The sequence below is a fragment of the Lichenostomus cassidix genome, chromosome 6 (assembly GCF_008360975.1).
Source record: "Lichenostomus cassidix isolate B80296 chromosome 6, HeHo_3.0, whole genome shotgun sequence".
Taxonomy (NCBI): Eukaryota; Metazoa; Chordata; class Aves; order Passeriformes; family Meliphagidae; genus Lichenostomus; species Lichenostomus cassidix.
The window spans coordinates 13728058-13754026 of record NC_139487.1 but is presented as its reverse complement, the minus strand read 5'-3'; the positions used below and the strand labels follow the sequence as shown (position 1 = coordinate 13754026).

The 25969-nt window shown below is 52.9% G+C and overlaps 2 protein-coding genes across 4 annotated transcripts; both read right to left on the bottom strand.

The window, feature by feature from the left end:
* Positions 1 to 571: 571 nt before the first annotated feature.
* ABCC2 (ATP binding cassette subfamily C member 2) lies at positions 572 to 21001 on the bottom strand. The gene is made up of 33 exons (XM_085065110.1): positions 18819 to 21001; positions 18071 to 18775; positions 17345 to 17518; positions 16770 to 16895; positions 15602 to 15736; positions 15077 to 15199; positions 14686 to 14741; positions 14232 to 14460; positions 13420 to 13598; positions 12699 to 12876; positions 11948 to 12202; positions 11395 to 11460; positions 10777 to 10914; positions 10303 to 10449; positions 9949 to 10037; positions 9797 to 9859; positions 9473 to 9599; positions 9136 to 9312; positions 8866 to 9033; positions 8400 to 8586; positions 7411 to 7543; positions 6880 to 6985; positions 6442 to 6661; positions 5815 to 5969; positions 4686 to 4841; positions 4384 to 4583; positions 3642 to 3768; positions 3152 to 3253; positions 2910 to 3053; positions 2511 to 2669; positions 2097 to 2263; positions 1546 to 1740; positions 572 to 1111 (listed from the first exon to the last, which is right to left on the bottom strand). Exons 2-33 carry the CDS (start codon positions 18110 to 18112, stop codon positions 982 to 984), a joined length of 4653 nt encoding a protein of 1550 aa, XP_084921236.1. The 5' UTR covers positions 18113 to 18775; positions 18819 to 21001; the 3' UTR covers positions 572 to 981.
* Positions 21002 to 21132: 131 nt separating this feature from the next.
* On the bottom strand, positions 21133 to 25969 carry CUTC (cutC copper transporter). 3 transcript variants are annotated; one of them, XM_085065121.1, is made up of 9 exons: positions 25849 to 25969; positions 25460 to 25531; positions 25331 to 25390; positions 25014 to 25223; positions 23787 to 23822; positions 23244 to 23377; positions 22624 to 22651; positions 22116 to 22221; positions 21133 to 21563 (listed from the first exon to the last, which is right to left on the bottom strand). In XM_085065121.1, the coding sequence occupies exons 1-9, from the start codon at positions 25910 to 25912 to the stop codon at positions 21452 to 21454; spliced, it is 822 nt and encodes a 273-aa protein (XP_084921247.1). In that variant the 5' UTR covers positions 25913 to 25969; the 3' UTR covers positions 21133 to 21451. The 3 variants fall into 3 exon arrangements, with proteins under 3 accessions (XP_084921247.1, XP_084921248.1, XP_084921249.1); XM_085065122.1 differs by lacking the exon at positions 25331 to 25390; XM_085065123.1 differs by lacking the exons at positions 25331 to 25390; positions 25849 to 25969 and having other exon boundaries at positions 25460 to 25639.

The following is a 25969-nucleotide window of genomic DNA, read 5'->3' as shown; positions in this document are numbered from 1 at the left end:
TGTGTTTTACATGACAGCTGGGGTTCTGGGGCTGTAGGAGCTGGTGGGGTGGTGGCCTGTTTTGCCTGCTCTAAGTGGGCACCTGCTCCCTGCATGCCAACAACTGAGGTCAGCGCTACAGCTCCTGGCTTCAGGCCCAAGAACAAAGAAGAGTCAAGAGCCTGTCTACAGTAACCACCGTAACCTTGTGTGTGCATGGCTGTAGCATGCATGTGTGCCTGCTGCTCTCCATCTTGTCTCCACCACAATCAGGTGTGCAGTTTGGAGCCACAACCCAAAATCTGCCTCACAGGTAGTTATGATAGCCTCAGGGAGGGGCTCATTTATTTGCACTACAATCAAAAGGAGCAGTAGCCACAGGGAAGGCAGGCAGGCAGCCCTGGTTTTGCTACAGAGTTGTGGTCTTGCTTGAGTAGAGCTGTGCCACTCAATTTGGACTGCCCAGCTTTGTGTAACCTCTGTTGGCAGCTTTCCCCACCCAAGCACAAGCCAGGTGTAAAGCTAAACTGAGGCTTACTTAGCATGCCTTGGCATCACCCTTTTAGTTGGAGGACCACAAAGTTACAAAAAGTAAATAAATTATAACATTTATTCTTAGATTAAATTGTAAATTTCATTCCATAGTGCTAAAGCATCTCTAAGGTAGGTTCACCTGGCATGGTGAAGTATAAAAACTAAGACCGCCCCCAATGGAGGTTATGATCTCCCTGCCTGGCAGATAGCTTTTCCCCTCTATACTGGAATAAATTATGCAGCTCCAGACCCTTGTGTGCACAGCAGGCAGGATGTGGTAGCAAGGTTAACAGCTCACTCAACTCCAGATCCTCTGTCACTGGACAAAGCAGAGAAGCCACCCTCTCTGCTTCCCAGCTGCAGAGAGGCAAATGCCTGGGCAGCTTGGCTGTGGCAGACATCAGCCCCTGCTGGGTGAGTGGCAGCAGGAGGGAGCTGCCTCACCCCCCGGCCCCTGCAGTGCTCTGCCTACAGGGCAGTGGTTTCTGTAACGGTGATGCCGGCGTCCTTCGCCATCGAGGAGAAGATGCCCTGTTTCATGAGCAGTTCCTCGGGGCTGTCGAATTCCACAATCTGCCCAGCCTGCAGCACCATCACCCTGGCAGAAGGGAACAAGAAGGCCTGAACTCCCAGGATCTGAGTTGATAGCGCTGCTGGTGCCAGAACTGCGGGCCTACCAACCCTCATGCCTAAGCCACTCTATGTGGTTCACCTCCTCTCAGCAGTGGTGAGGGCACAGCCCTCCTCCCTGTGCTGGTGGGGTCACACACCTAAGGTGTCAACAGCAAATGCCTCTGTGGTCTGTTGCTGTAAAGAAGGATCCCAAAAAATGTCTCTCCCACAAAGGCATACCTACTGCATGGGCATCTTTCCTATCCCTCTGTTCTCTTCACTGCTATATTTTACTACCCCATGCACTGCATCCACCCCTGCCCCTCTGGCTGCATTCTTGCTTCTGTTGCTGTCCACCTCTCGTCCCATCCTAGGAGTGCAGATCCCCATTCCCTTTGCCCCAGTAGTGTCCCATGATACCTGTTGCTGTCCATGATGGTGTGGAGGCGGTGGGCGATAGTAAGGACAGTGCAGTCAGCAAACTCGCTGCGGATTGTTGTCTGGATTAAATGATCAGTTTCCAGATCTACGGCTGCTGTTGCTTCATCCAGGATGAGGATCTTGGCTTTGCGGAGAAGGGCCCGGGCCAGGCATACCAGCTGCCTCTGCCCAACACTGGGGTGAGAAGAAGAGCATGAGTTACTAGACAGACACTAGCAGAGCTTCTGCAGGCCTCCTGCCTCTCACTGCTCTGACCCCAACATTGTCCCACGCCTTTCCCAGCTGACCATCTGCCACCCCGAGCACCACATCCCTCAGCATCTTGGTCTTTAGGCCACCACAGAAGGGTTGGCTCACACTAGCTCCCTTAGAGCCATTACTCCTCAGCCATTTTCTCCCATCTTCACTTCCCAGAAGCTTCTGTACCTTTGTCCCTGGACAGCCACTTTGCTGGAGGCTGCCATTTCAGGCTGGTCCCTGGGACCAAGAGAAGGGAGGGGAGCTGGGCCTGCATCTGCTCCTGTGCTCACCTCAGGTTTTCCCCTCCCTCGCTCACAAGATGCAGCAGCCCCTCAGGAAGGCCTTGCACATATGTCTTCAGATGAGCCAGCTCCAGGGCCTTCCAGACCTCCTCGTCTGAGTACTGGTCAAAGGGATCCAGGTTCATCCGCAAGGTTCCAGTAAAGAGCACAGGGTCCTGCCAGGGACAGCGCCGTGTTCAGCCACACCACAGCCAGGTGTGCTGTGTGGCAGGGGCAGTGGCTCCAGGCCTCCAAGTGGGGCTACATTCTGCTCACACCACTGCCTGCAGCTGGCAGGGGAGGTGGTGACAGCCTGCTCCCAGGACTTTGGTGTGTCCACAGCACCCAAGGAGGCACTGAGGCCATGCACTGCCTGCGGGGGCCATGCAGCAGTGGGATGTGGAAAGGTGGGAATCAGCTCACCTGGGGGATGATGGTGAGGCTCTTGCGCAGGTCGTGGAGGCCAATCGTTGCTATGTCCACATCATCGATGATGATCTTCCCTCCAGCCGCCTCCAGCACCCGGAACAGGCAGTTGGTGAGGGAGGATTTTCCAGCCCCGGTCCGGCCCACAACCCCAACCTGTGGAAGCAGCTTTTTAGATTACCTGACAGGGCTGAAAAAAACAGGCAGATGCTCTCCATCTTTGGTGGGCCTTCCCGCCCTGACCATCACCCAGACTGTCTGCTTTGGTCCCTTTCCTGCATCTTGAGTTCCCAGGAACCACATCCCATCACCACCCCACCCCAGTGGACAGACTGAAGGCAAGAAGAAACAACTTCAACAGAGTCTCTGTAAAGAGTGTAGTGAGGGCAGAGGCACCTTCTCAGTGCTCCCAATATTGCAGGTGATCCCGTGAAGAACCAGGTCCAGTTCAGGTCGGTAACGAACTTTGTAGTCAACGAACTGGATCTCTCCTTTGCTGGGCCAGCCACGCGGTGGACGCTTTTTTGTCACCCATGGAGCCTGGGAGAGGGCACAGGAGCATTAGGAGGGTTCACTCTGCGATGCTGACTAGCACCAAGCTGTGCAACAGGTGTTTTCCTGGACCTTGGTTTCCTCACCTCGTTCTTCACCTTCATGTACTCATGGACCCGCTCCACAGCCACAATGTTGGTCTCCAACTCTGAAGTTGTCCGTACCAACCAGTTCAGTGTCTGGGTCACCTGCATGGCAGAATCAGAGGATGCAGAGCTCAGTGGCACCCAGGAACAGTCACCTCCCACCTCAACCCAGGGACTCATTTGTGGAACAAGCATCCCTGGCCTGGTCCCTAACACTCCACTGCTGAGACACACCCCACCTCTCTCCAGCCCTTCAAAAACTTTTCTGCAACAGCAGGACCATATTCCTCCCCATGGCAGCAAGCATCCCACCTACAATGGAAAGAATATGTGCTTCCCTGGGTCTATAGCCACTCCCCAGGTGATGGGACACCCCAGATAAACCCTTTTCCATGGATCAGAGCTAGTGGCAGGGCAGCATCCTGCAGCCAGCCCAGAGCTCCCAGAGACAACCCTGTCCTGGAATGAGAAAATGCTTTCATTGACTCACACTGAGAGCAGAGGAGACAGAAAGACCCACGATGCCACCCTCCAAAGTGTCCTTTGCAATCACTGCTAGAAGTGCAGAGAAGAAGACCACGAGGTTCCCAACAAACTCCAGACGGATGGCCAGCCACCTGCACCAGGAGAGGATGGATGAAGGGCATGAGAGAGGCAGGGAGGCATCTGCCTGTGCTCAACACAGAGCCCACCAGTTATAGAAGCACCACATCAGCATCCCTCACACCCTGCCCTGAGCCCAGAGCTGTACACACAGCACACATTGGTACATGTACACAGCAGGTCACTTGTGGCCAATTCTGCCAGCAGGTTCATTTATGTCAGTCCACGTCTCACACATAACCTTCTGTGCTGGTAATGCCACATGTCAGAAGAGCCCCAACATACAACCTTCACACACCCAAATCATTTACCAGTAAGATTCAAAACCAGAGAGTGCTCACATTGCACTCCTACCAGGCCTGGAGCATCACCCTATTCCCAGAATTCACCAAGAGCATCTCAGAACTTGACTGCACAGCTCACCCTGCCCAGGCACTGGACACTTTTTAGGGGGACATACTCTGGCTTTCAAAATCACCCAAAAATGTCTTATTGCCACAGATGGTGCCCCTATTGTAAACTCCACCAGTAGTTACACAGACCCTCAATGCTGAGATCATGAGGGAGCACTGCAGCATCTCAGGGACCTCCCTCAGGATCCAGAAACCCCTGGGCAGAGTAAAACTCACCTATTTGAGATTATCCAGGAATAAACACTTTTCTGATTAATGTCCATGGTGGTCTCATTGTGCTTCAGGAACCGTTCTTGGTGTCCATAGGCCCGGATCACGGAAAGGCCTGACACTGTCTCACCAAAGTGGGAGTAGATGGGAGACCTGGTGACTGAGTCCAGACGCCTTAGCTGGCGTGACGTGGAGACATAGAAGCGCTGAAATGAGGGACACGGCTTGGTTACCAACACAAAGCCCAGCAACCACAAAGATACTGCTCTCAGCAGGGCAGAAGCTTCACTCAAGGCCCAGTTACTCACCAGCACAAAATAGTAGAAGATGCTCAAGGGAATGATAACAACAGCAAAGAATGGAGTGGCCAGACAGATTATGATCAGGGTGCTAATGATGCCCATGAAACAGTTGAGCCAGGTGCGGAAGGACACAGGAATGGTCTCATCTATCGTGAAGATGTCCTGGAGCATATAAAAGAGTATAGAAAACCAGTCAGTGACTCCAGAGAGAAGGACAAGCCCAAAGGCCCCATATATACTGGGTTCCTACACACTCACACAGTGCCAGACACTTGTAAAAATATTGGATGACCCTGAATTGGTGTTATGGTCACAACCTCATTTAGGGCCACGATTCTTAGCTTGCGAACAGCTGAGTTAACAGAGAAACTTCCAATAATATTCCCCTGTTACACAGACCAGCTTTAAGAACTGCATCTTCATCAGGACCTACGATGCAGATGCACTAATTGAAGTAGAAAGAGGGACAGAGCAAACTCCAGGTCCATCCTGTTGCACCCAGGTCTCTAGCTGGTCCTTATCCATCTCCTAGCTAGGCACCACATATGCCCTCAACTCAGAGTAAACCCAGCAGGCCCACAGGCTTAATTACAAGATAAATTTTTATTCCCAAAAAATAAGGGATGGCACCAAAGGAAGAAGTGGAGTAGCAGCACACTTGAAATTACCTGTCTGTATTTTCCCTCCTTTCTCATTTTCTCTTTGTTTCATGACCTTCGCTTAGATATAAAAGACTATGTATTTAAAAGACTATAGCCAGAAAGGCTTCTCATTGTGGGACATGAGCTCTAGCCTCTTACCTCTCTTAGGAATCTACTATGGACTCTCTTTTGTTTCTCCACATCCTTCTTGCCCAGGTGGTGCCAAAACAGGACACAGTACCTAGGTGTGACCTCCTCAGCACTGAGCAGAGGAAGTAACAACTTCCTGTGATTTGCCACAGTGTCTTTCCAGTAAAACCCAGGATGTGGTTTGCCTCACAGCCAGCTGTGCATCCACCATGTCCTCTTGGTCTCTTCCTGGCCCTTACTTAGGCTCAGATGTGCAGTATTCAACGGGAACAGGGTTACGCCACTACCCAATGCTCTCCAGACCTGCTGGAACAAGCACCTCCACGTTGGGGGTGTTCTCTTACCTTGGCAAAGCGGTTGACAATGCGGCCGGTCGGGGTGGTGTCGAAGAAGCTCATGGGAGCACGCAGGATGTTGCTGAGCAGCTGCTGGTGCATGATGCGGGAGGCTCGCACGGCACCATGGGCAAACAGCAAGATTGCAAAGAGCAGGAAAAGAGCTGCAAGAAGAGCACAGAGCTGTCACCAGCTCGTGTGTGACACCGGCCCCAGGCACCCTTTGGCTTGACAGACACACCAAGCAGCACCAAGCGAGCAGCACTGCAGCAAGCTACTGGGATAATCCTGCATCCCACCTTCTTGGGAGGCCACAGCAACAGCATCCCAGCACAGGGGAGGAACCCTTACCCCACTGGAAAACCTCAGGCTTTAACGTTATGTCCAATCTGATTAAGAAAAATTACCTTCAAGCTAAGGGGGCAACACAGACTTTTTGGGGCAATTTATGCTGCTTTCAGACTAGCATGTCTCCCCAGTTCAGCCAGCAGCTGGAAGGAAGGCAGCAGCAGGCAAATGAACACAATGCTGCATCCCCTGCTCCTTGCTGCACCGCTGGCTACAGGCCTTGCAGGTCATATCCCTCCTGGACCACGCAGGTGAGGTGAGTGGGCACTGCTGTCCTCCCACACTGACCTTGTGACACCCCCAGCGCCCCAAAGACACCGATGCGCAGGTCCCGCAGGTGTGTGGGGTAGGTCTGGTTCAGGTAGTCCTGTGCATCGTCAGTCCAGGCACTGAGCCACAGGCTGGATCCCAAATAGGCGACGTATTGTCCAACGTAGCCCATGACAACCCAGAATGAAAAGCACAAGCCGACAGCACGCAGGTACCGCGTGTACATGGAGAACTTCACCTGTGGACCAACAGAGCCCATCAGACCCCAGGAATGACACCCAGCACAGCCATGGGACTCCACCACCCTGCCCACCAGTCCCAGGCAGCTCTGTCTCCTTTGTGTCTCTTTGCTCGGTGGGGCCACAGCCAGCCCAAACCAGCATCTCTGAGTCACAGTCAGGGTCTGCCAGCATTGAGCCAGGGCAGATCAATGCTTCATCCCTCCATCCTCCTCACCCTGCCGGTTTCCACAGCTTCTTTTTCAATCAGTTTCTGTCCCTTCAGCGTCTTTGGGGGCTCCTCCTGGGCCTTCTTCCAGGAACTGGTGCTCCTTTTACTAAGGCTGCAGGGAGGTGATGAGTAGCATTAGTCACAGGGTATTGGATTGGTCCTAATTTCCTGGGGACCCATCCCTGTGCTGCATTGGGTCTCCAGCGGTGGAGTTCTCCAGAAAATTATATCCTAACTGAGGCAGTTTTGAATGAGCCTTGTGGAAGCACTAAGCATTCACAGCCATGAAATTATAGCCTCATTCCCAGAAGCAGAACTAGCCAGCAGCATGAGTTTCAGGTAAAATCATAGAGTAAGGATGTGACACACTCATGTGAGTAAGGGCAAAATCAGATACTCCTAACCCAGACCAGCTTGTGATAGGAACAGACAGGGAGGCTCCCAGCAGGAACTCCCTGTGAAGCCCTCAGATCTCTGTGTCCAAGGGAGCAGTGCATATGGCAGGGGAAAGAGCTGAGAGCTCAGGTCACATCCCACCTGCGACTCAATTTTCTCCGCTGGATGCTGGCCTCTCGCTTCAGGGTCATAGTCACTACATCCTCAGAGCCCTCCTCCAGAAAAGGATCAACATCTTCATCAGTCTCCTCTTCATCCCCAGCTAAAGCAACAGCTACAAGCACAGAGATGAGGGAAGGCAGGGTCAGGCACTGAGGAAAGAGCAGATCCCATAGACCACACCTCAGCAGCACTCAGCTCCACCCCACCCCCTAGGCCCAGGCTGTGTCCTACCACCACATATCACACCTTCTCCAGCCCTGCTGCAAGCCCAGTACAGCAGGAGGAGGAAGGAATCTGTTGTGCTGGAGAGAGAACTGACAGGGGACATAGGGCTAAAGGCCTGCATGGAGGCAATCCCCATTGCTGACTTATCCCAGTACCACTGGTCAGACCTCAAGCAAAGATTTGTACTAGTTTAGTAGGTGAAAGATCTGGTAGGTCATATCACTCCAGCTCAGAAGCATCTCCTTGACCAGGTGGAGATGGGCCCTGTGAAGGCATACTAGGAATAGCCAGGCTGCAGCTGGACAACTGGGGTGAGCCCTGACAGGGGGAGCATCCACCTGACCTGACACCACTCCTCCCCATAGCACTGGGGGACACAGTAGAGATGAAATATTATCCAGCAGTATGTTTAGAACAAACAAAAGGATCTTTCTGACCCTGGCACCACAAAAACATGGACCCTGTTGCCACATAAGATTTTGGGACCCACTATTAATGAACTAAAAAGGGAGTAAAAGATTTAAACAGGTCCTGTGCTGGATGTTCAACATAATGCCTGAATGCAAATCTTAGCCAGGAAGTCCTTGTGCTGCTGATTGCCAGAAGCTGAGAAGGACTCATGGCAGCCATCATTGGTGCCTGGGCTGGATAGGGCCAGGTCAGGCTGACAGATCAGATCTTCATATCCCCAAGATACATGCACAGCCCCTGGAACTGCCACAGTCCCACTGTGTTCCCACTACCTGCAGTATTTTTCTCTGGATCATTCTCCTCCTGGTTGCCATACAAGTTCAGGAACTGGGCAAAGGCCCCCTTGTTTGCAAGCAGGGTGCTGTAGGAGCCATGCTCAGACACTGCTCCCGCTGACAGCACCACGATGTTATCGACCTGGGGCAGGAAACTGATACTGTGTGTCACCAAGATCCGTGTCTGCAACAAAGTGATTGCACAGTAGTGATCATCAGAGCACCCTTCATCCCCAGCCAGGGGTCTGCAGGACCTCTCTGCTTATCAATGCCTGGCTGTGAGGACACAGGGTACCCCTCTGGGGACTCACAAGGCCACTCCTGCCTGCTGCAGCCCCATGTGAAAGCCACAGGATTCCTCTCTGTCCCAAGCAAGCAACCTCAGACTTGCTTGGATCATTACCACCATACCAGTGCCACTCCTGCCTGGCTGCGTGGTGGGTTGGAGGGCGTGGGTGCTCACCTTCTTTTGCAGCAGTCCTTTTGGCCCCAGCACATGCTCAAAGAGGTACTTGCCCACATGGGCATCCACAGCAGACAGTGGATCATCCAGGATGTAGATGTCTGCGTTGCTGTACACTGCCCGGGCCAGGCTGACCCGCTGCTTCTGGCCTCCACTTAGGTTGATTCCCTGGAAGAGAATGACCTCCCTGGGCACAGGGCTGGAACAGGGCAACAGCTCTGACCTCTGCTGCAGGTGCTATCAGAAACCCATAGTGCCCAGGGCTGATACCTTCTCTCCAATCTCTGTCTGGTCACCCGCAGGCAGCAATTCCAGGTCTGCAAGGAGGGCACAGGCCTTGATGACCTGCTGATACCTGGCTTCATCCAGTTCTGACCCAAAAATGATGTTTTCTTTCAGTGTGGCATTCTGGATCCAGGCCTGCTGGGGGACATAGGCCAGGGAGCCCTGGAAGGAGAGACAAAAGAACAGCTACCTGTCAGAGATCAGTCTGAGCACTGACACCTCCTGCAGCCTGTCCCTGCCCTGAGCCACCACTGTGGGACAGTCCAGCTCCATTTCCCCACAGGCAGCCCCCAAACCCCCTGCACTGGCCGGTTGCTCTCACCTGGATGTTGATGTGTCCCTTGATATTCTCCATCTCCCCGAGCATGGCTGACACCAATGAAGATTTGCCTGAGCCCACAGCCCCCACCACAGCCACCAAGCTCCCAGGTGTGATGTCCAGGGTGACACTGCAAAGACATAAGGGCTGAGGAAGCAGCACTGCCAGGTCACCCATCAGCTCCTGAGTGGGACCAGCACAGAGCAGTGTCTCTGGGACACTCACATCTAGCAGCACTGTGAGGGGTGATTGCCCTCCCCAACCAATAATACAGAAAGCCTCCCCCCTCCCCAGCCCTCTGCCTCTGATGGGGCACAGAGCACTCACTCTCTTATGGCAGCATTGCCATCCCGCTCCCAGGCAAAGGTGGCCTCTGAGAAACGCACAGCACTGCCTGTCAAAGAGAGATGTCCCTCAGAGATGGGAAAGCCCAGGGCTGGGCCAGCCTGAGACTCACAGGGAGTAATCTGAAGGTTCACCTGCCTTCAATGGGGTCATGGTGGATAGCTGAGGTGTCCAAGTCTTCCCCACTCAGGTAGCGCTCCAGCCTTGCAGTTGACACATTTGTCTGCCATGGTAGAAAGGGGATGAGGATGGCACATGGGCATGGAGCACAGCTGGGGGGCTGGCAGGAGCCCCATAAGCAGAGCACCACATTACAACCTCTGAGCCCCAAACCTGTGTCATGAATGTGAGTCCTGTCCCACCCCACTGCCAGCAGAGTGCTGTGCACTGGGCCCTGGAGGTCCATCACACACCTGAGCCCCATGTGCTGGTTTGGACAGAGGCATCATAGGATCCCCCTACATGCCCCACCCTATGTGAGACCTGACCTGCACCAGGGAAGAGAGGACCATGGGCAGCAGGGCCATGGGGAAGCGCAGCACATTGAAAAGGGAGATGGAAGTAAAGGCCTTCTGTGCATCCAAGATGTTGTTCTCATCCACAAGCACATAGACGGCAAAGCTTGCCAAGGAGACCTAGGGACAGACAGCAGGGAAAGCCACCATTAGTGTGGTTGTGTGCAGCCAAGAATCTCACACTGAGCTAAGGCCTCAGCAGTGCCTTCCTTCTGGGGACCTGTTCCCCTTCTGCTTCCCTTCTTTGGGCTCCATTTCACAACCCCGACAGGACCCCTTTCCAGCTCTCCTGCCAGCAGCCCGAACCATTATCGGCATCCACCAGCCAGCCCCTTCCTCACTGCAGGAACACTCCAGCTGAGGTTCCAAATATTTTCCACCCCCTTGGACACAGCCCAGCCCCAGCTCAGAGGAAGGTGCACCCCTCCCAGGGCTGTTTTCACTCACCAGGACAGGGGCACACGTGAACACGAAGATAGAGACTGCCTGCAAGGAACTGAATTTCACCAAGTCCTTGAGCTCACGTGCCCGGATCCCATTAACTCGCTTCTCAAATGAGGGCTCCCAGGCAAAAAGCTTCAGGATCTGCAGGATGAGCAGGGTAAGCAGATGCTAGCCTCACAGGAATGCACACTCAGCTCACTGGTGGCCAGCACCTCCATCACCACCTCCTGGCTTGCTCAGGAGCCTGCTTGGCCACTGCATCCCCCACCTCCTGTCCAGCCCATGGCTTATAGCATTTCCCCACCGCACTCCCACTCCCTCAATTCAGCTTACAAGTCACTGGCAGCCCCTCTGCCACCATGTCACCACCACAGCCATCCAAGAAACACTCAGAAAACCCTCTGTTGGCTCCCAAGTCTTGGTCCAGGTACCCAGAGCTCCTCCCCAGCCAAATATTCAAAAGATGAGGAAGCCAAGGGAATTGATGAGATGCAGACACAGGGCCCCCAGGCTAGACTAACCCTGGTGCTGTAGGGTTATACAGGTGTGCTGCCTCCAGGTACAGCGCATGAAGAAGAGGGGTGCAGCAGCTGCCCAGAGAGTCTCTACTCCACTGCTCACCTTGATTCCATTGAGGATTTCAGTCATTATTTTCATGCGTTCATCTTTGTTCTTCATGTTCCTCACCTACAAAGAGAAGAGCCAGACATCACCTAAACCAGACAGCAGCTCACCCTTGGAAATACATCTGGGCTGCCACCAGAAGGGAAGGATGGGATCCTCCACAGCTCAGAGAAATCATCCCATAAAGTTGAACTTTGGCTCCCAATGGCTCTGGACAAGCTGGGGAAAAACAACACCCTGCTGTCAGGTAGAAGCTAAAGCTTATTCTTATAGTTGGCAATATCTCATTTTTAGTCCTCAAAACTGTGCCCAGTCTGGTTCAAGTTCAGCTGTGATGGTAGAACAGATCTCACCTGTCTCCTAATCATGGCAGCTGATCACCTCTGGCTCAGGCTAGAGACACCTCCAGCCCAAGTGAGATCAACTTCCTAGGCCAGGAAAGATCTACAGCCTAACAGCAAAGGGTAGGGAGTGTGGAAAATGGGGGAGAGGTGCAACAGTGGGCCTCAGGACGTGGGATACCAGGGAGGATATTGCACCCACCACTGACCTGAATAGTTTTGGACTTGGCAACCAGGAATGCATTTATGGGGATGAGCAGCACCATGACTGCAAGGCCAGCCAAGACAGAGGGGCCCAGCTCTCCCCAGAGGAAGACAATGGACAGGATAATTTGCAGGGGGGATGACCACAGCTGGTGAACAAAGTTGGCCATGTCCATGAACCTCTGGGCATCAGCCGACATCAGATTCACAGTCTCTCCCACCGTGGACTCCTTGCGGGTGGCTCCAGACATGGTGAGTGCCTGGAAAGAGAAAGCATAGTCACCACAAGCCAGTCTGGGAGCAGCCCTGCTGCAAGCAGAATGGCACAGAGCAGGGAATTAGCAGGGCAGGCTGAAACAACTTCTGGGTTTGCTCTTGGTGCCTCTGTACTGGCCACAGGGGCTCTCCTCACTGCCTGCACACCTGGAGCCACTGAATGCTGGGTGCAAATAAATGCATCCCTGCGCAGGAATCCTAGTGCCACCTGCCCTAGGTGTTGCACTGCTCTGAAGAGAAACCTCCCTCAGCCCCTGGGAGCTGTCAAACACATGGCTGCAGCACCCAGGTCCCAGGCAGAACTAGGGCCCACAGTGTCCCCAGTGATGGATGGTTGTCCCCCAAGCTCTCCCTAAGCCTTCTGAGGAATGAAGTGCACACATCCTCATCACCCCAGGTTGATGGGGCAGGCAACAGATGATTTTATCCACAGCCCAGCTTGGAGGAAGCCAGCAGGGGTGATGACAGGACCATACAGACCTTCTTGTAGATGGCAGCGACGAGACTGGCACGCACGTTTATGCCAAGCTGGAAGCACAAAGTGAAGTGCTGCTGCAGGCAGATGGACTGGATCAGCGCCGTCAGGAAGAGCAGGATGGCATATAAATAGCCTTGCCAGGCAAAGGAATCCTTATTCGTCACAAAGGCAATCAGCAGCCTGGAGGAAAAAGAAGCTCATGAGACACACACCCTTACTGAGACAGACCCGAGCAGGATGCTCCAAATGAATGCAGGCAGAGCATCCTCACAAGAGTGATGACTAAAATCCTGCCCCAGAGAGCTGGCTTGATGCTGGGAACCCTGTTCTGCCAGAGACACAGCAGTGGGTCACTAGTGTCAGATCATCCACAGAGACTCTGCCCCTCTGCAAAACAAACCCGGGAGGCCCTGCTGGGCTGAGATGGACTGACCCATGGAGGACTCCAAAGAAGAGCCAGGACTGTCTCCAGAGAAGGAGCAGGATTGCATAACAGAGGATGCAGGGAGCAAGATATTACACATAAGAGCTGTCAGCCAGCTCAGATTAGTTCTTCATCAAACCGTATCCCAACACATTCTCCCGCTTTTGGTGAGTGCACAAAATGTCCCCAGCGTCTGTGGCTGGGAGAGGCACACATATGGAGATGGTGGGGCTGGATATAGTGCATATTGGGAGGTGGTGGGGCTGGGTGCAGGATAGGGACAGAGAGAAAGAACTCACTTCAGCAGCTGGGGGCTGACAAACACTACTGCATCATGCACCACCTTGAATGCTACTGCTAGCAGGAGATTCTGCCGGAAGGTCTTGGCCAGGGCTTTTATCAACCAACGCCTGGGGTAATCCTTGGAAGGGCCAGAGTCCTTGTTGTCTCCCTTCTTCTTCTTCGGCTGCTTCTCCTCCTAGAGGGAAGCCCACATAGAAGTGAGGGAGCTGGTTGTGCAGGCTTCCTGCATCTGGAAGGATGATTCCAGGGCAGCACCACAGACACAGACCCCAGATCAGGTATCCTGAATGAATCCTTAGCTTTGGCTCCTGTCACATTTCCTTTCACTGACCTCTGCTTATGTCAGACACACCCAGGACTAACACCTTCTGTTTTGTACCGAAGACAACTGTTAAAACCCAAACCAGCCTGAACCTCTCAGGCCAAAAATCAGGCAAAAATTCGGAAGAATCGGAGACTAGGGATGATCATGGAATGATGTTCACTCTGACCTCATTCCTGGGAGGTATCTGAGATAGGGGAAGACAGACAAAAGGGAACTGCTTGTACTGCAGACTTGAGAGTGTTTCTTGTCTTTATGTAAGGCAGAAGGATAGAGACTTTCTTGGTCTCTCAAAACATGGGATGTGCCTAGAACAAGGTAAGAAGACCCTGTCATGGGTTCCCCTATCTTTGCCCATGGTCCTGCAGGATCAAAGAAGGGAAAACCCAGCAAAGAGGGCTGCAGGGAGGTGAGGTGACCCTACTTTGTGAGGCTGAACCTGGATGTCTCAGTCTCATAAAAGGCCAAGAGAAGAAATGGATTTACCAGCACCAGGATGTCTTGGCTCTGGGCCTTGCTCATGTTCCCATAGCCTGAGTGACCTTCCCGGCGTCTCTTCTTGCGTTTCCGTTTCTCCAGTTCTGCTTGGGCCTTCCGCATCGCAGTCCTCATGTTCTTCTCAAAAGCAGTGTAAAGAGCCTGTGTCTTGTCTTTATCTTTCAATTCCCAGACATCTTCTATCTCCAAAGGCTTGCGATAGCCTTTGAAAACCATTCTGTGGGACAGAGAAATCTCTCAGCAAGGTTCCCACATGACACTTGTTGGAGACCCCTTGCTGCAGATGCAGAGCCTTCACACCCAGCCTGGCCCCGGGCTCAGGCTGCACAGGCTGCACCCAGTGTGGTGCCTTTCCCAGCTAACTCCAAGCAGCCTGTGCTGCAGGTTCCTCTGAGGCATCCCTGCATTTTGCCAGCACAGCCTCCCTCAGAGCCCTGCTCACCTGCTGTACCATTCAAAGGTGATGAAGCTCAGGATGGAGGCTGTCACCTCTGGGTTCTATGGTACAAAGCAAAGGGGGTACTGAGATTGTTGATGCTGGGGGATGGTGTTGACAAAAGCTGATTAAGCACCCCCAGCCATTAAGGGGCCCCAGAAGTTTCAAAGTGTGCCAGCTCCAGCCCCAGGAGCCTCATCTCACAGCCAGTAGCAGCTCCCCTTGGACACACATGCAGGTGTCCCAGGCTGCAGACTCCAGCTCTTGCTGAGCACTGTGCTGAAGTCCTCAGATCTTCCCAAGGAGCCTGGAGCCTGCATGGAGCCTGCCCTGCCCCACACAATGCTCATGATGTGGTACCCCAAGCCCCAAACTCACTCCCATACAGCCCTCACACCTTCTTTCCGATTTCCTTTGTTTCTGGAGGAATATCTGAGAAGCCTGAGACCAAGAAGAGCAGCAACTGGAGCCCATAGGAGATGAAGAAAAGGATAAACCGTGGCAGGTCAGAGATTGGTTCCTGCAAGAATGGAAAGCCCAGGGTTATTGCTGAGAATTGTCTCAAGGCCACCTGGTACTCAGAGACAAGATTCATCCCCTCGCTGAGCCAAACACAGCAGTGCAAAACTCACTCTGAGTCCTGGGTCAGCTTCCCTTTGCCACCTCTCCCTGCTTCTCCTCGACCTCCTCCCATAAGTCTTTAAGGGGAGAAACTAGTCCTGGAGAGCTTATACTTCCCCAAAGAGACAGTATGAGTTCAAACAGCAATTCCTTCTCAGGATTTTTCTGGTTCCCCAAGGTCCCCAGGGCAGCTGGGACCTCAGTGTTACCACAGAGAGCTTGTCAAGAAAAGAGAATGAAGAAATTTTTTTGGGAACAAACAAGACCATAGGGAAGCACAGAACTCCCTGCCAAATCCAACCTGCAGGGCTTTCCGGACGAGTGACTGGAACGGCAGTACCCCACAGAGAAGGGACAGTGCCCAGAAGAAGAAAAGCACTCCCGAGTCTCTTCTTGGGCAAAAGCGTCGTGTATCCTGGATCAGCAGGACAATGAACTGGGGGAAAGAAAAAGAGTTTGAGGTTCAGGTAGAGCTGCAGGACTGGGTCTGGATCTAAAAGTGCCTTTGGAGCATGTGTCCTGGGGATGCCAGCATGGGGGTGATCTGCTGGGATTCACTGCCTTGAACATCCTGAGTGCCTGAACACACCACCAACTCTTCATAAGCTTCAGAATTAATTGCATAGGGCAAAGGTTTATTTCAGGAACATGTAAGATCACGTTTGAATATACCCTGACATTACAGCATGGCGCTATTTCTCCTTTTAGCTGTTCTCACTCCACATTCTCAGACCTGCCCAGCCATGAGGAGTCACACCGTGTCTCCTGCACATTGCCTCTAGATCTGGAACTCATCACGTCCCAGCAGTGCAGCCTCTTGGGGCAGACCCATTGCCTTATCATCTCACATGGACTCTGCACATGAAACTAAATGACATGACAAAATGAGAAAGACAGCAAATGAGAGTGCAACTTTTGCTTTTGAGTGTAGCTCCTGAGCATTTGTTAAGACTCTTAGAATATCCCATGTCTCATACAAGGGATCTGTGACTTCCATGCTCATATTCCATCAAGCTAAGATACTCAGCTTTCTCCTCTGCCTGGGGATCTCATGATACTTCCTGGCTCTCTGCACAAAACTGAGCAGCAATGTATGGGAAGCTGTGAGACATCAGAGCAGCAAGCCATGGTCTGATTTTCTGCAAAACCAGTCCTGTGAAACCCATACTGCTCCTCATAAAGCTTCTGTCAGAGAGCTCAGCTACACTCACAGGCATAGAACCATCCCAGTTTTAAGGATATAAGTAGGGAGCACTGTACAACCAGGCACCTGCCCTCAACATATCGCACTCATGCACCACCCACACACGTTCAGGGCTAGTCCTCCCCAGCTTCCAGGCTACCCTTCCCTCGTGGACACAGCTTCCCACCGATCTCTGTGCTAGGGGAGTCATGTGCTGCTTGGTGCTGCAGTCTCACCCTGTCCCTGGTGACACACAGCTGGTGACATTCACTGGCTGAGCCCTTACCCAGGTGGCGATGTACAGGCTGGGGTTGGTGTACCGGACAGCTGGCACAGTCTCGTGCTTGGCATCCTCTACAAATGCCAGGGCCAACTCCGTCACTGCCGTCAGAATCAGCAGAGCAGCCAGCACCTGTGGGGAGAGGGGGCCAGCCCATTGTGGACACTGGGAACCACTGGCAGACAACAGAGTTTGGCATAAAATACAGCCATACACCCTTACAGCCTTTCCAACCCAGACTTGGCTTCGAAGAGCTTTCAATCCTGTGAAGTTGCAGCAGTTCCACTGCCATCATTTTAAGTTTGGAAGATAACAGCCCACAAGATGAGAGGCCCCAATACACAGTATGCCCTCCCTCCCAGTGCATGCCAGCCCTGTTACCCCCTCTGTCCCAGATATGCCTCTTGCTGGACTCCCCTTTACATTTCTATCCCAGATGGTCCCCCATCCCATTGCTCCTTCCCTCCTGCATTTCTCATCTCTCCATCCCACACCCTCCTGTAGTGCAGTCTTTCCACTCACACCACCTATACCTCAGGCTGCTTCAGCCAGCCATCTGTGCCCCCTCAGCTCTACTCTACCTGTTTGATGGTGTAGAGTATGGTCACAGAGGATTTCTTGGCTCTGGATTTGCACATGGGCAGGAGCTGCCATGGTGCGAAAATCCAGAAGAAGCCAAGGGGGACCCAGACCAGCACAGTCTGCTGGAAGCACACAGGCAGGTCGGCATCCGAACGATTAAGGTAGGAGTCATTCTGGGGGAAGCAAGGACAAAACACCAAGTCACTTGTGACGGCTTGACTCTCACCTGGCGCACAGGACAAGAGCCAACACTCCTATAGATCCTGCACACCCTGCTCCACCCCACTGCATCCCCCCCTCAACACCCACCCTCCCAGCTGAGCATTTCAGCACTCAGCCAAGATCCAAGTAATGTTTCCCCATCTCTCTGCCTGAAGGTGGGATGGCCTCCCCCACAACCAGCCCTTGCTGGAACCAAGCAAGCAGAAGCAACTGAACCCAAATCATTCCCCAGGAAGTCCATACAGGGTCTCCTGTGTGCCCAGCTGGGCTAAAATAGGACAGAGCTCACTCAGGAAGGTGTCATTGCCTCGTTATCTGGTGAACACCATGCAGGCAGTGCTCAGGGCCATGGCACTCCTGGATAAACACCAGAACCTCTGCCGACCACTGGCAGCTGGGCCCCGCTGGCAGGACAAGCTGTAAGCCACTGCTCTCCACTGCCCTCCCCCTCCACTGAGTGTCCTACCCCGGGAACAAGCAATGGGGATGATACACCTACTCACCCAGAAGACAGAGCCGCAGAACTTCTCCAAGGCTGCTGACATAGCTCAGGGGAGAAGAAGCAGCAGCTCCTTCCCCTCACTCTGCCCGGCTCAGAGTCCCGGCTGGATGCTTGGGATAAAAGTCCCCCCACACCCCTAAGCGGTCTTGGGACAAAATCCCTGATGACACGCAGTTATTTATTAACTCAGTGCTATTGCACAACATCACAAACCAACACAGCAACCAAAGCAGCTTGGGAAGCTGCACGGGCTCAGGAAAAGGGTGGAGAGGAAGACCCAAGAATGAGATCAAAGGGGAGGTTACAGGAAAGTCACAGAGTCACTGCAGGACACCACAGCCATTGTTCAGAAACCAGCCTCATCAGTGCACACCAACAGACACAAACTCATCTGGACCCGCTAAAGACACTACTTAGGTGCAAGAGACCTCTCCTGTGAGAACAAGTCCGCTGAATACCAACAAAAAGTCCAGCAAGGCTGGTCCCACAGAAGCCAAAGCAGACAGTACCCTTTTCCTCGTGTCACCTGGCAAGGGGGCCCATGACACCAGCAGTGCCCCAGGCCTGGGAATTTGCAGTGTCTGGCAGCTGAGCTGAACACATGCTGCACTGGTCTTTCTGAGTCCCTGGGATTCCTTTCACCAATATCCAGCCTGCAGAGCCTGAAGATTTTCCAAACTCTTTCTTCCGCTTCTTTCTTCCGCTTCTTTCTTTCGCTTCTTTCTTTCGCTTCTTTCTTTCTTTCCCACGTGTCCTTGTTCTCTGTGTGTTATGGCAGTTGGCTGGCCACAAGACCCCAAAGAGACTTTGAATCTTCATTCTAAGGTAACCCCCAACATCTGAGACACAAAGAAGACCACCCCTGAGGACAGTGATTGCCACTGAATCATCACCCTGTTGCTTAGAAAGGTTGAGGTGTGACAGGGACATGTGGGGATGGTGCTATTCTAAGGCTGGAACCGGATTTGCTTTATCATGTGTGCTCTTGAGGAACAGTAGATAAAAGGGGACAGTAGGGTGACTTCAGTGATTATGGCATCTCATTGTACATGAAGTTAGCAGATAACTCAGAAGTCAAGGGTGACACAATGAGTAATTGCTCAGGAACCACCAATACCAGAGAAAGGCTCAATGTCCAACCCAATGGTTAATTATTAGTGGTTTGCCTGATTAAATCCACATGTTTTTGTAAATCAAGTTACTCCTAGTGCTAGGTCCTCTAGGCCAGAACCAATACACTGCCTATGAGAGCTGCAAACTGATGAGTAAGAAGTGAGTGAATGGAGCAGTTGCTTCCTCAGCCCTTCATCTGGATTGCTGACATGATTCTTTTTGACACTGGCACAGGTGTCCTCTGGCCTTGCTCAAAACTACTTGGAGCACGGCTGCCAAGAGGGCCACTTTTATGGCACTTTCTTATGTAATGTCCTGTCCCATTGCTTGTCTCAGTTCTCAGTACAGGTCACAGTTCATGCTCACCCTGCCTTTGGTCTCTCACTCAGAGCTGAAGTGCTGTCCTCAGCACAGGATTCCAGCTCTCTTTAATGTTCAAAGCAAGCACACCCCCACTTTCTCTACGCTCACAGCTGAGGCATGTTCTTCCTAAAAACCCACAAAGCTACCTTACTGTCCTTTAGTTCCTTCCATAAATCTTCCTCCACTAAAATGCCCAGAACAATCTCATTGCGACCAAGATAATCAAAGCAGTAGCACCTCTTTGGCCAACAATATCAGTTTCCCTGTGCTCCCCTGTCTTTAGCCATCTGTTATTCAGCATGTTACTAACTTTTCAAAACTAGGCATTGATTCATGCCTGTCCCACACAGGGTCTGATCCAGAGGCCTGTGCCAGGCAATCCAAAAATTACTCCAACCCTCACTGTTCATCTCATCTCTGAAGGGTTTGTTTCTCTGCCTTATCATGCTGTAACCCCACATGAGATCAAAAACTGCAGCTAGGTCAGCAGAATATTCATCTTAATTGGACTATCAGTACCATAATCATGACCATGACTCATGAAATCTCACAACATAAGCCATGAACTCTTAAATCAGACATTCCAAAGTCTATTGACTGTAGCCACAAAGGTAATCACTCTTTCAAAGTTTGGATCCTTCCTACTGCTTGCACACCTGTCAGTGCTGCAGCAGGCTCTGACACCAGCACTATGCAGTCATTCCCTTCCCAGCTCCCCTCTTAAGAACTTAAGTTCCCATGGAATTTTGGGAGACACCAATACTTCTGATGGATCCATGCAAAAAGGTGGATGTACCCTCTAAGCTGAAAATAGGTGGTCTTGAAGACAGGTTTTCAATCATATGGTTCCATTTAAAGTGACAAAGGTGCCACCACCTCGTCAAGTATCACGTTTTTTCCATACATCCTCACAGGCTGTAAGTTATTGCCAAGATGGGAAATCTGTATCCTGCTTTTGCTTCCTACGGTCCACTGTGTATCTGCTGTCAGAGGAATTCTCATCAGCTTTGTGATCTTCTACAGAAGAGCCAGCAGCAAGGATAAAGGTGCTTTACCTCTGGGTCTCTACTCTTCTAATGAATCACTCCGATGCCATTCAAATCTTTCATTGGGTAGTTTACAGAGTAACTGAAATGAGTCTGAGGCTTCAATCCTGACTAGGCAGCAATAACCCAACAGGCACACTCCCCAAGCACTGTCTGGAGAAGAAGCAGTTTATGCTTCATGTTGGGACAAGGAGCTGGAAACTCCCTTAGGAAAAGCACCTTGTCCTCCCAAGAAATCTCATCACACACCAACCCTGCCTCAAGCACTGAGGGCTCACAGCCCAGGATGTCTCACAGCTTCCTCACCTCATCAGCCAGGTGCTTCTCTCTACTTACAGCTGCTACATTGCTAATCCCCACCTATCCTAATGGCTGACCACAGCAGGCCTTGTTTCCCAGCTGTAGCTATGATGTTTCCCACTGTGGTATTCTGCATGTAATTGTATTCTCTGGCACAGCAGGGGCCTGATTAATTCAGGCTACACAACACAGGTCACAGTCTTACCTGAAAATACAAATAAACTTTAGAAAAGCACAGCACGAGGGGGGCAGCTGCAGTGTTTATTTGACAATCACATGCAGTGCTACACAATTCAGTCCCCCTACTTGCTCACCTCCCTTCCTCCCAAATGCTGCCAAACAGCTGTTGCTGCAACATCTGGGAATGAGTCCTTTTATTTAAAATGGCCAACATAAGTTTCCAGGCCAGGGACTTCAGGGGAAGCCAAGGGAAGAGGTGTCAGGCTTCATCACCTAGTGCACGTCCTCTGCAGCCTGAGGACGGAAGCAGTACCCATCTGTCCACGTGCCAGGGCAGACCCTGGAGTCTCAGCGTTCTTGTCCCTGCACGGTGCCATCCACTATAGAATGTTCTTGGCGATGGCGTTCAGGGTCCTCACTTTGGCCACATCTGCCACCTTTATGGAGTACTCAGGGGCAGAGAAGGACGCTCCCATGGCAACGTTCGGATTTCTGTCAGGAAAACCAGTGATTAGTGGTGATCTGCTGGTGCTACAGATTAGTAAGACCCACCAAGAAAAACACCCCCATGTTTCCCCTAGTCTCAGCAATGGCCAAAGATGGTGCCACCCAAACTGAAGATGCGACAGTAATAGAAAGAACAATGACCCAGAAGAGTGCAGACCTATGGACAAATATAACCCGTTCCTTGCTCATTCCTCAGAAACACATCCCTTGGCTTCCCAAATCCTACATGCTTGTGTTAAAAGTCTAAGGCAACTACAACAGAACGAGCCTTCCCAAGTGCCTTCACAACTCCTAGGGTGGCAGTAGCAAGTGAAATGCCCCAAGGATCTGGATGGAACTCGTGTACACATGAAGAGTACTGCTGGATTCATACACTTCAGAATACAGTGTCAAGCACCATGATCCCAACCACAAGAGCCCAACTAGCACTCAGGAAGCTGTTTGAAATTTATGCCAGTTCTACAAACTCCTGTTCACACTCATGTAGCCTTTCCCTTGTAGAGTTCTGCAAAAAAATAAACATAAATAATCAGCTACCTGAACTTCATCCCTGAGTCACGAGCTGAACGAGCAGAGCAGTGAAACTCAGAAGCAGTGGAGCCTTCCAGAATCCTCTGCAGGTTGCGCTCCGTGATGCCACCTCCTGGTGGGAACAAGACCGATGTCACACACCGAGTGTATGACACTATCTCAGACCCGACATCATCCCGGGACCTCACCACTACGGGACAGGTGCCATATACACTGAAGGGAAAAACAGCCCTTGGGGCAACAGAGACCCAGGCACATGAAAAGAGACAGAAGCAGCTTTGACTCATGTTATCCCACAGATCTAGAGCTGTCCCCAAATCCTGCAGGGAGCAGCAGCCGCAGGGCTCTGTCCTCCCCAGCAGGCTGCGTGGCCTTTACTCACACCAGGATAGGAGCTGCTCCTTCTGGGCAGCTGGCTCAGAAAGCCAGATCAGAGAGTGGATCCCAGGGCAAGAGGCTAGGAAGGGAGGGCTAGGGATTGCAGGATCTGGTAGAGATGACAAAAACTCATTACCTGGAACCACCACAATTCTGCCCTTCGCCTGAAAAGAACAACGTGTTAGCGATATTATTGAGCACTACATCCACATGTACGTTTGTGAGGCAGCAAAGAAACCTCACATGCAGCACCCTCTGTAAGCTCATGAATGTCACCATGGTCTACAATTTGTGTGCTCTCACCGATCTTTTTTCTACTGTTCATGCTTTACAAAGAAAAGTGGAAACGAACTTGCAGTTACAGCTAAGACTACTTGTCACCATTCCCTCCTTCCTCTCCATCCCACCTGGCTACCTCTCAGGTATACCTGTTGCATTTTGCTAACAGGAGCTGTGAGACACCAGCAGGGACCTCTGCTGTTTGGTGGGCTCATCACACCAGCTGCTGAAACCAACTACCACCACCCTCCCACAGTCTGCAAGCAAGAACAACCCAATCAGTCTTTCCTGTGGGAGATTTCAGGGCCCAGCCCATGTGGACTAAAGAAAGCAGATTAAAGCCAAGCTAGAGAGGTAAGGCAAGCGCTCCTTGACCTAACTCCCCTTCCAGAAATGAGGGATATCCTAAAGGAGCTGCCTGCAGGCAATGCCCAGGGAGCAGCCACAGTAACCCAGGGGAGCACAGCACACACTCACCTGTTCTGCAAGCCTCTTAATCAAGGACAACCCTTCCAGTGCTGAGCTGTCACAGCCACTCGTCAACACCCGCTCAAACCCCAGCGAAATCAGGGTCTCCAGTGCCACCAGAGGGTCATGCACCATGTCAAAGGCTGAGAGACCAGAAAAACAGTTCAGAAATTGCTCGGTTCGTTGTGCTCAAGCCCTGTCCCTCAGCCAGCTCAGAAGCCCAAGGAGCTCAAAGGCAAGGACAGGAAGAGTCCTGCTAACAGCTGACCACCCCCACCGGATTCACAGCTTCTGACTGTAACACTGTCCTTGCAGCAGTGCCAGGGCCACCATACTCAGCTCCTCAGACACCTCCTCTCTCACAGGGCAATGAGACCAGACCAGAACCCCCTGGACCTTTTCCCTCGTGGGGGAATAGCACAGCTTGCACAGCTTTCCCCCTCCAGAGAATGGCCAAAGAACATTAAGCTCAGCTCCCTCCCAGCCCCACCTTCCCCTGGCAGTGGGGCACAGACTGGTCCCTGCCCAGGGCCACTGTCCCTGGCAACTCACCGCGGTGAAATGTGACTGGCAGGGGACGGCACACGGCTGCAAAAGAAGACATACAGTCAGTCAGGGCTGGCACAGTCACTTGTGCTAGAACCAGAAATGTACATGACATGGAAGAAGGCAAAGGCTTCTCAAGCCATTCCTGGGGAGCTCAAAAGAGTCCCCCCTTCTTGCTGGTAACAATGCAGTGGCTGCTGTTTATCTAGGCTCTTTCATGGGGAAGAGTTCTTCTACTCTTTGAGAAAGCAACAAACCTTCGTTTTTATGGATAACACCAAAACCTCCCATCTCATCTGGAACATGCAGAACCCTCATTCTCACCACAGGAAGGAAGTAGGGAAGTTGTATCATCTACCTAGGGAAAGGACAGGACCACTGCTCTTTGAAAGCAGGAGAGCTCACTTTTGTGATTTCTTTCACTACCTACAATTTCTGCTCTCAGACCACAGCAAACTTGACCAGTGATACTCTATTTACTGTGTAAAGCTTATTTATTTCTAAAAAAAATATCCACCTGCTTCCTGCCCTGGAAGCAGCAGAGCACACATTGGCCTAGTGGCACTAAGTCCTGGCAAGCCCTGTTCTTCTGCTGCACTCCTTACAGCACAGTCACCTTCATATGAGAACCTCAGCACCACATCACCTGGGAAAAGCTCAGCCCTCTTTAGCTTTGGCTGTAGCTCCCAAAAAAGATGCAGAAAGATAACGTGGTTCCCCATATTTGTGGTCCAGACTAACAATTTCCCACTGCAGCTTTTTATATATTCACATCTCTCCCTCATTATCTTTCCTCCCTGTGTGTATTAAGAGAAAAAAAATGAATTGCCAGCTACACACAAGCCTAAAGTCCAGGAGATACATATCCTAGACACCTGTAGCAAGGACATAAGGAAAAGAACAAAGGGCAAAGAAAATGAGGAAGGAAGAGGATGCAACAGTTTAATGGCCCCAAAGCAGCTCATCTAAGCCTTCTTACACTTTGCTATTACTTCTCAGGTGGCCTCAAACTGTGTGTGGATGGCTTGGGACTGTGGCCCTTGGTCTGCAAACTTTCTTAACTACTTAATGTCTCCGGGTATGGCAGCAAATGAAATGGTAGAAGGCAGAACGAGACGGCAAGACCCCAGACAGGATGTGCAGACCAAAGCCGTCTGTACAGTTCTACGGCATCAGCCGGAGCAGCAGCGCAAGGCTGCCACAGCACAGAGCTCTGCCTGGCGACACGCTCACCCAGCAGCGCCGTGCAGAGCTCCGTGTCGATGCGCCCGTCCTCGGTGAGAGCCCCGAACACCAGCCCGTCAGCGCCGTGCAGCTTGGCCAGGCGGATGTCGGCTTTCATCACCTCCACCTCCCGGTCCGAGTAGAGGAAATCCCCGCCGCGGGGCCGGATCATGACGAACACCGGGACCCGCACGCACTGCTTCACCACCTGCAGCAGCCCTGCGGGCGGGACAGGCACGGCTCAGCACCCGGGCGGGACCGGGCGGGACGGAGGGCAGCGAGGGGAGACCGACAGGGAAGGCAGCCCAGGGCCGGGCGCGGCTCACCCATGCTCGGGGTGGTCCCTCCTTCCACGAGGCCCGCGCACAGCTCGATCCGCCCAGCACCTGCGGAGAGGCGCGTCAGAACCGCCGCGCCGCGCTGCCGCCCCCTCCCGCGAGGCCCCCGGGCCTTACCTCCGCGCTCCGCGTTGACGGCGGACTCCACCGAGTCCACGCACACCTCCATGAGGAACCCATCGTCCATGCCTGCGGGACGGGAGCGGCGCGGTCAGCCCGGACCGCCCCATGGCGCCCGCCCGGGCCGCACCGGCCCCGCCGCGGGCCCGCCCCGCTTCCGCCTCAGGCCCCGCCCCCCGGCCGCGCTTCCGGGCCCGCCCCCTCGCGGCTCGGGCCCGCGCCGTCCGTCGGCGCGAGGGCGGGCGCGCGGGCGGGCGGAGGCGCGGGACGCGAGCCGGGCGCGCCCACGCCGGCGCGCGGCGCGCGCAAGCCCCGCCCCCGGCCGCCTCGGCCCCGCCCCCGCCGCCGCGCGGGCCCCGCCCCCGTCCCGCACGCGCCCTCAGCACCTGCGCTGGCGGCGCGCGGGGGTCGCTGCTCTGCGCTGCCGGTCACGCGCCTCGCGATCGTCATGGCGACGCCCGGGCGTGTCCGGAAGTGCTCGTCCCGCGCTTCCGGCGGCGCCACTTC

Excerpts from the sequence above, each read along its gene's own strand:
- CUTC (XM_085065121.1), bottom strand. The coding sequence starts at position 25,912 with ATGACGATCGCGAGGCGCGTGACCGGCAGCGCAGAGCAGCGACCCCCG. Across the intron at positions 23,378-23,786 it reads GCCAGTCACATTTCACCGCG|CCTTTGACATGGTGCATGAC; the intron begins GTGAGTTGCCAG and ends CTGGTCTCTCAG. Across the intron at positions 22,652-23,243 it reads TTAAGAGGCTTGCAGAACAG|GCGAAGGGCAGAATTGTGGT; the intron begins GTGAGTGTGTGC and ends TGTTCTTTTCAG.
- ABCC2 (XM_085065110.1), bottom strand. The coding sequence starts at position 18,112 with ATGTCAGCAGCCTTGGAGAAGTTCTGCGGCTCTGTCTTCTGG. Across the intron at positions 6,662-6,879 it reads AAGCTGTGGAAACCGGCAGG|GTGAAGTTCTCCATGTACAC; the intron begins GTGAGGAGGATG and ends GTTGGTCCACAG. Across the intron at positions 3,054-3,151 it reads ACATGAAGGTGAAGAACGAG|GCTCCATGGGTGACAAAAAA; the intron begins GTGAGGAAACCA and ends GCCCTCTCCCAG.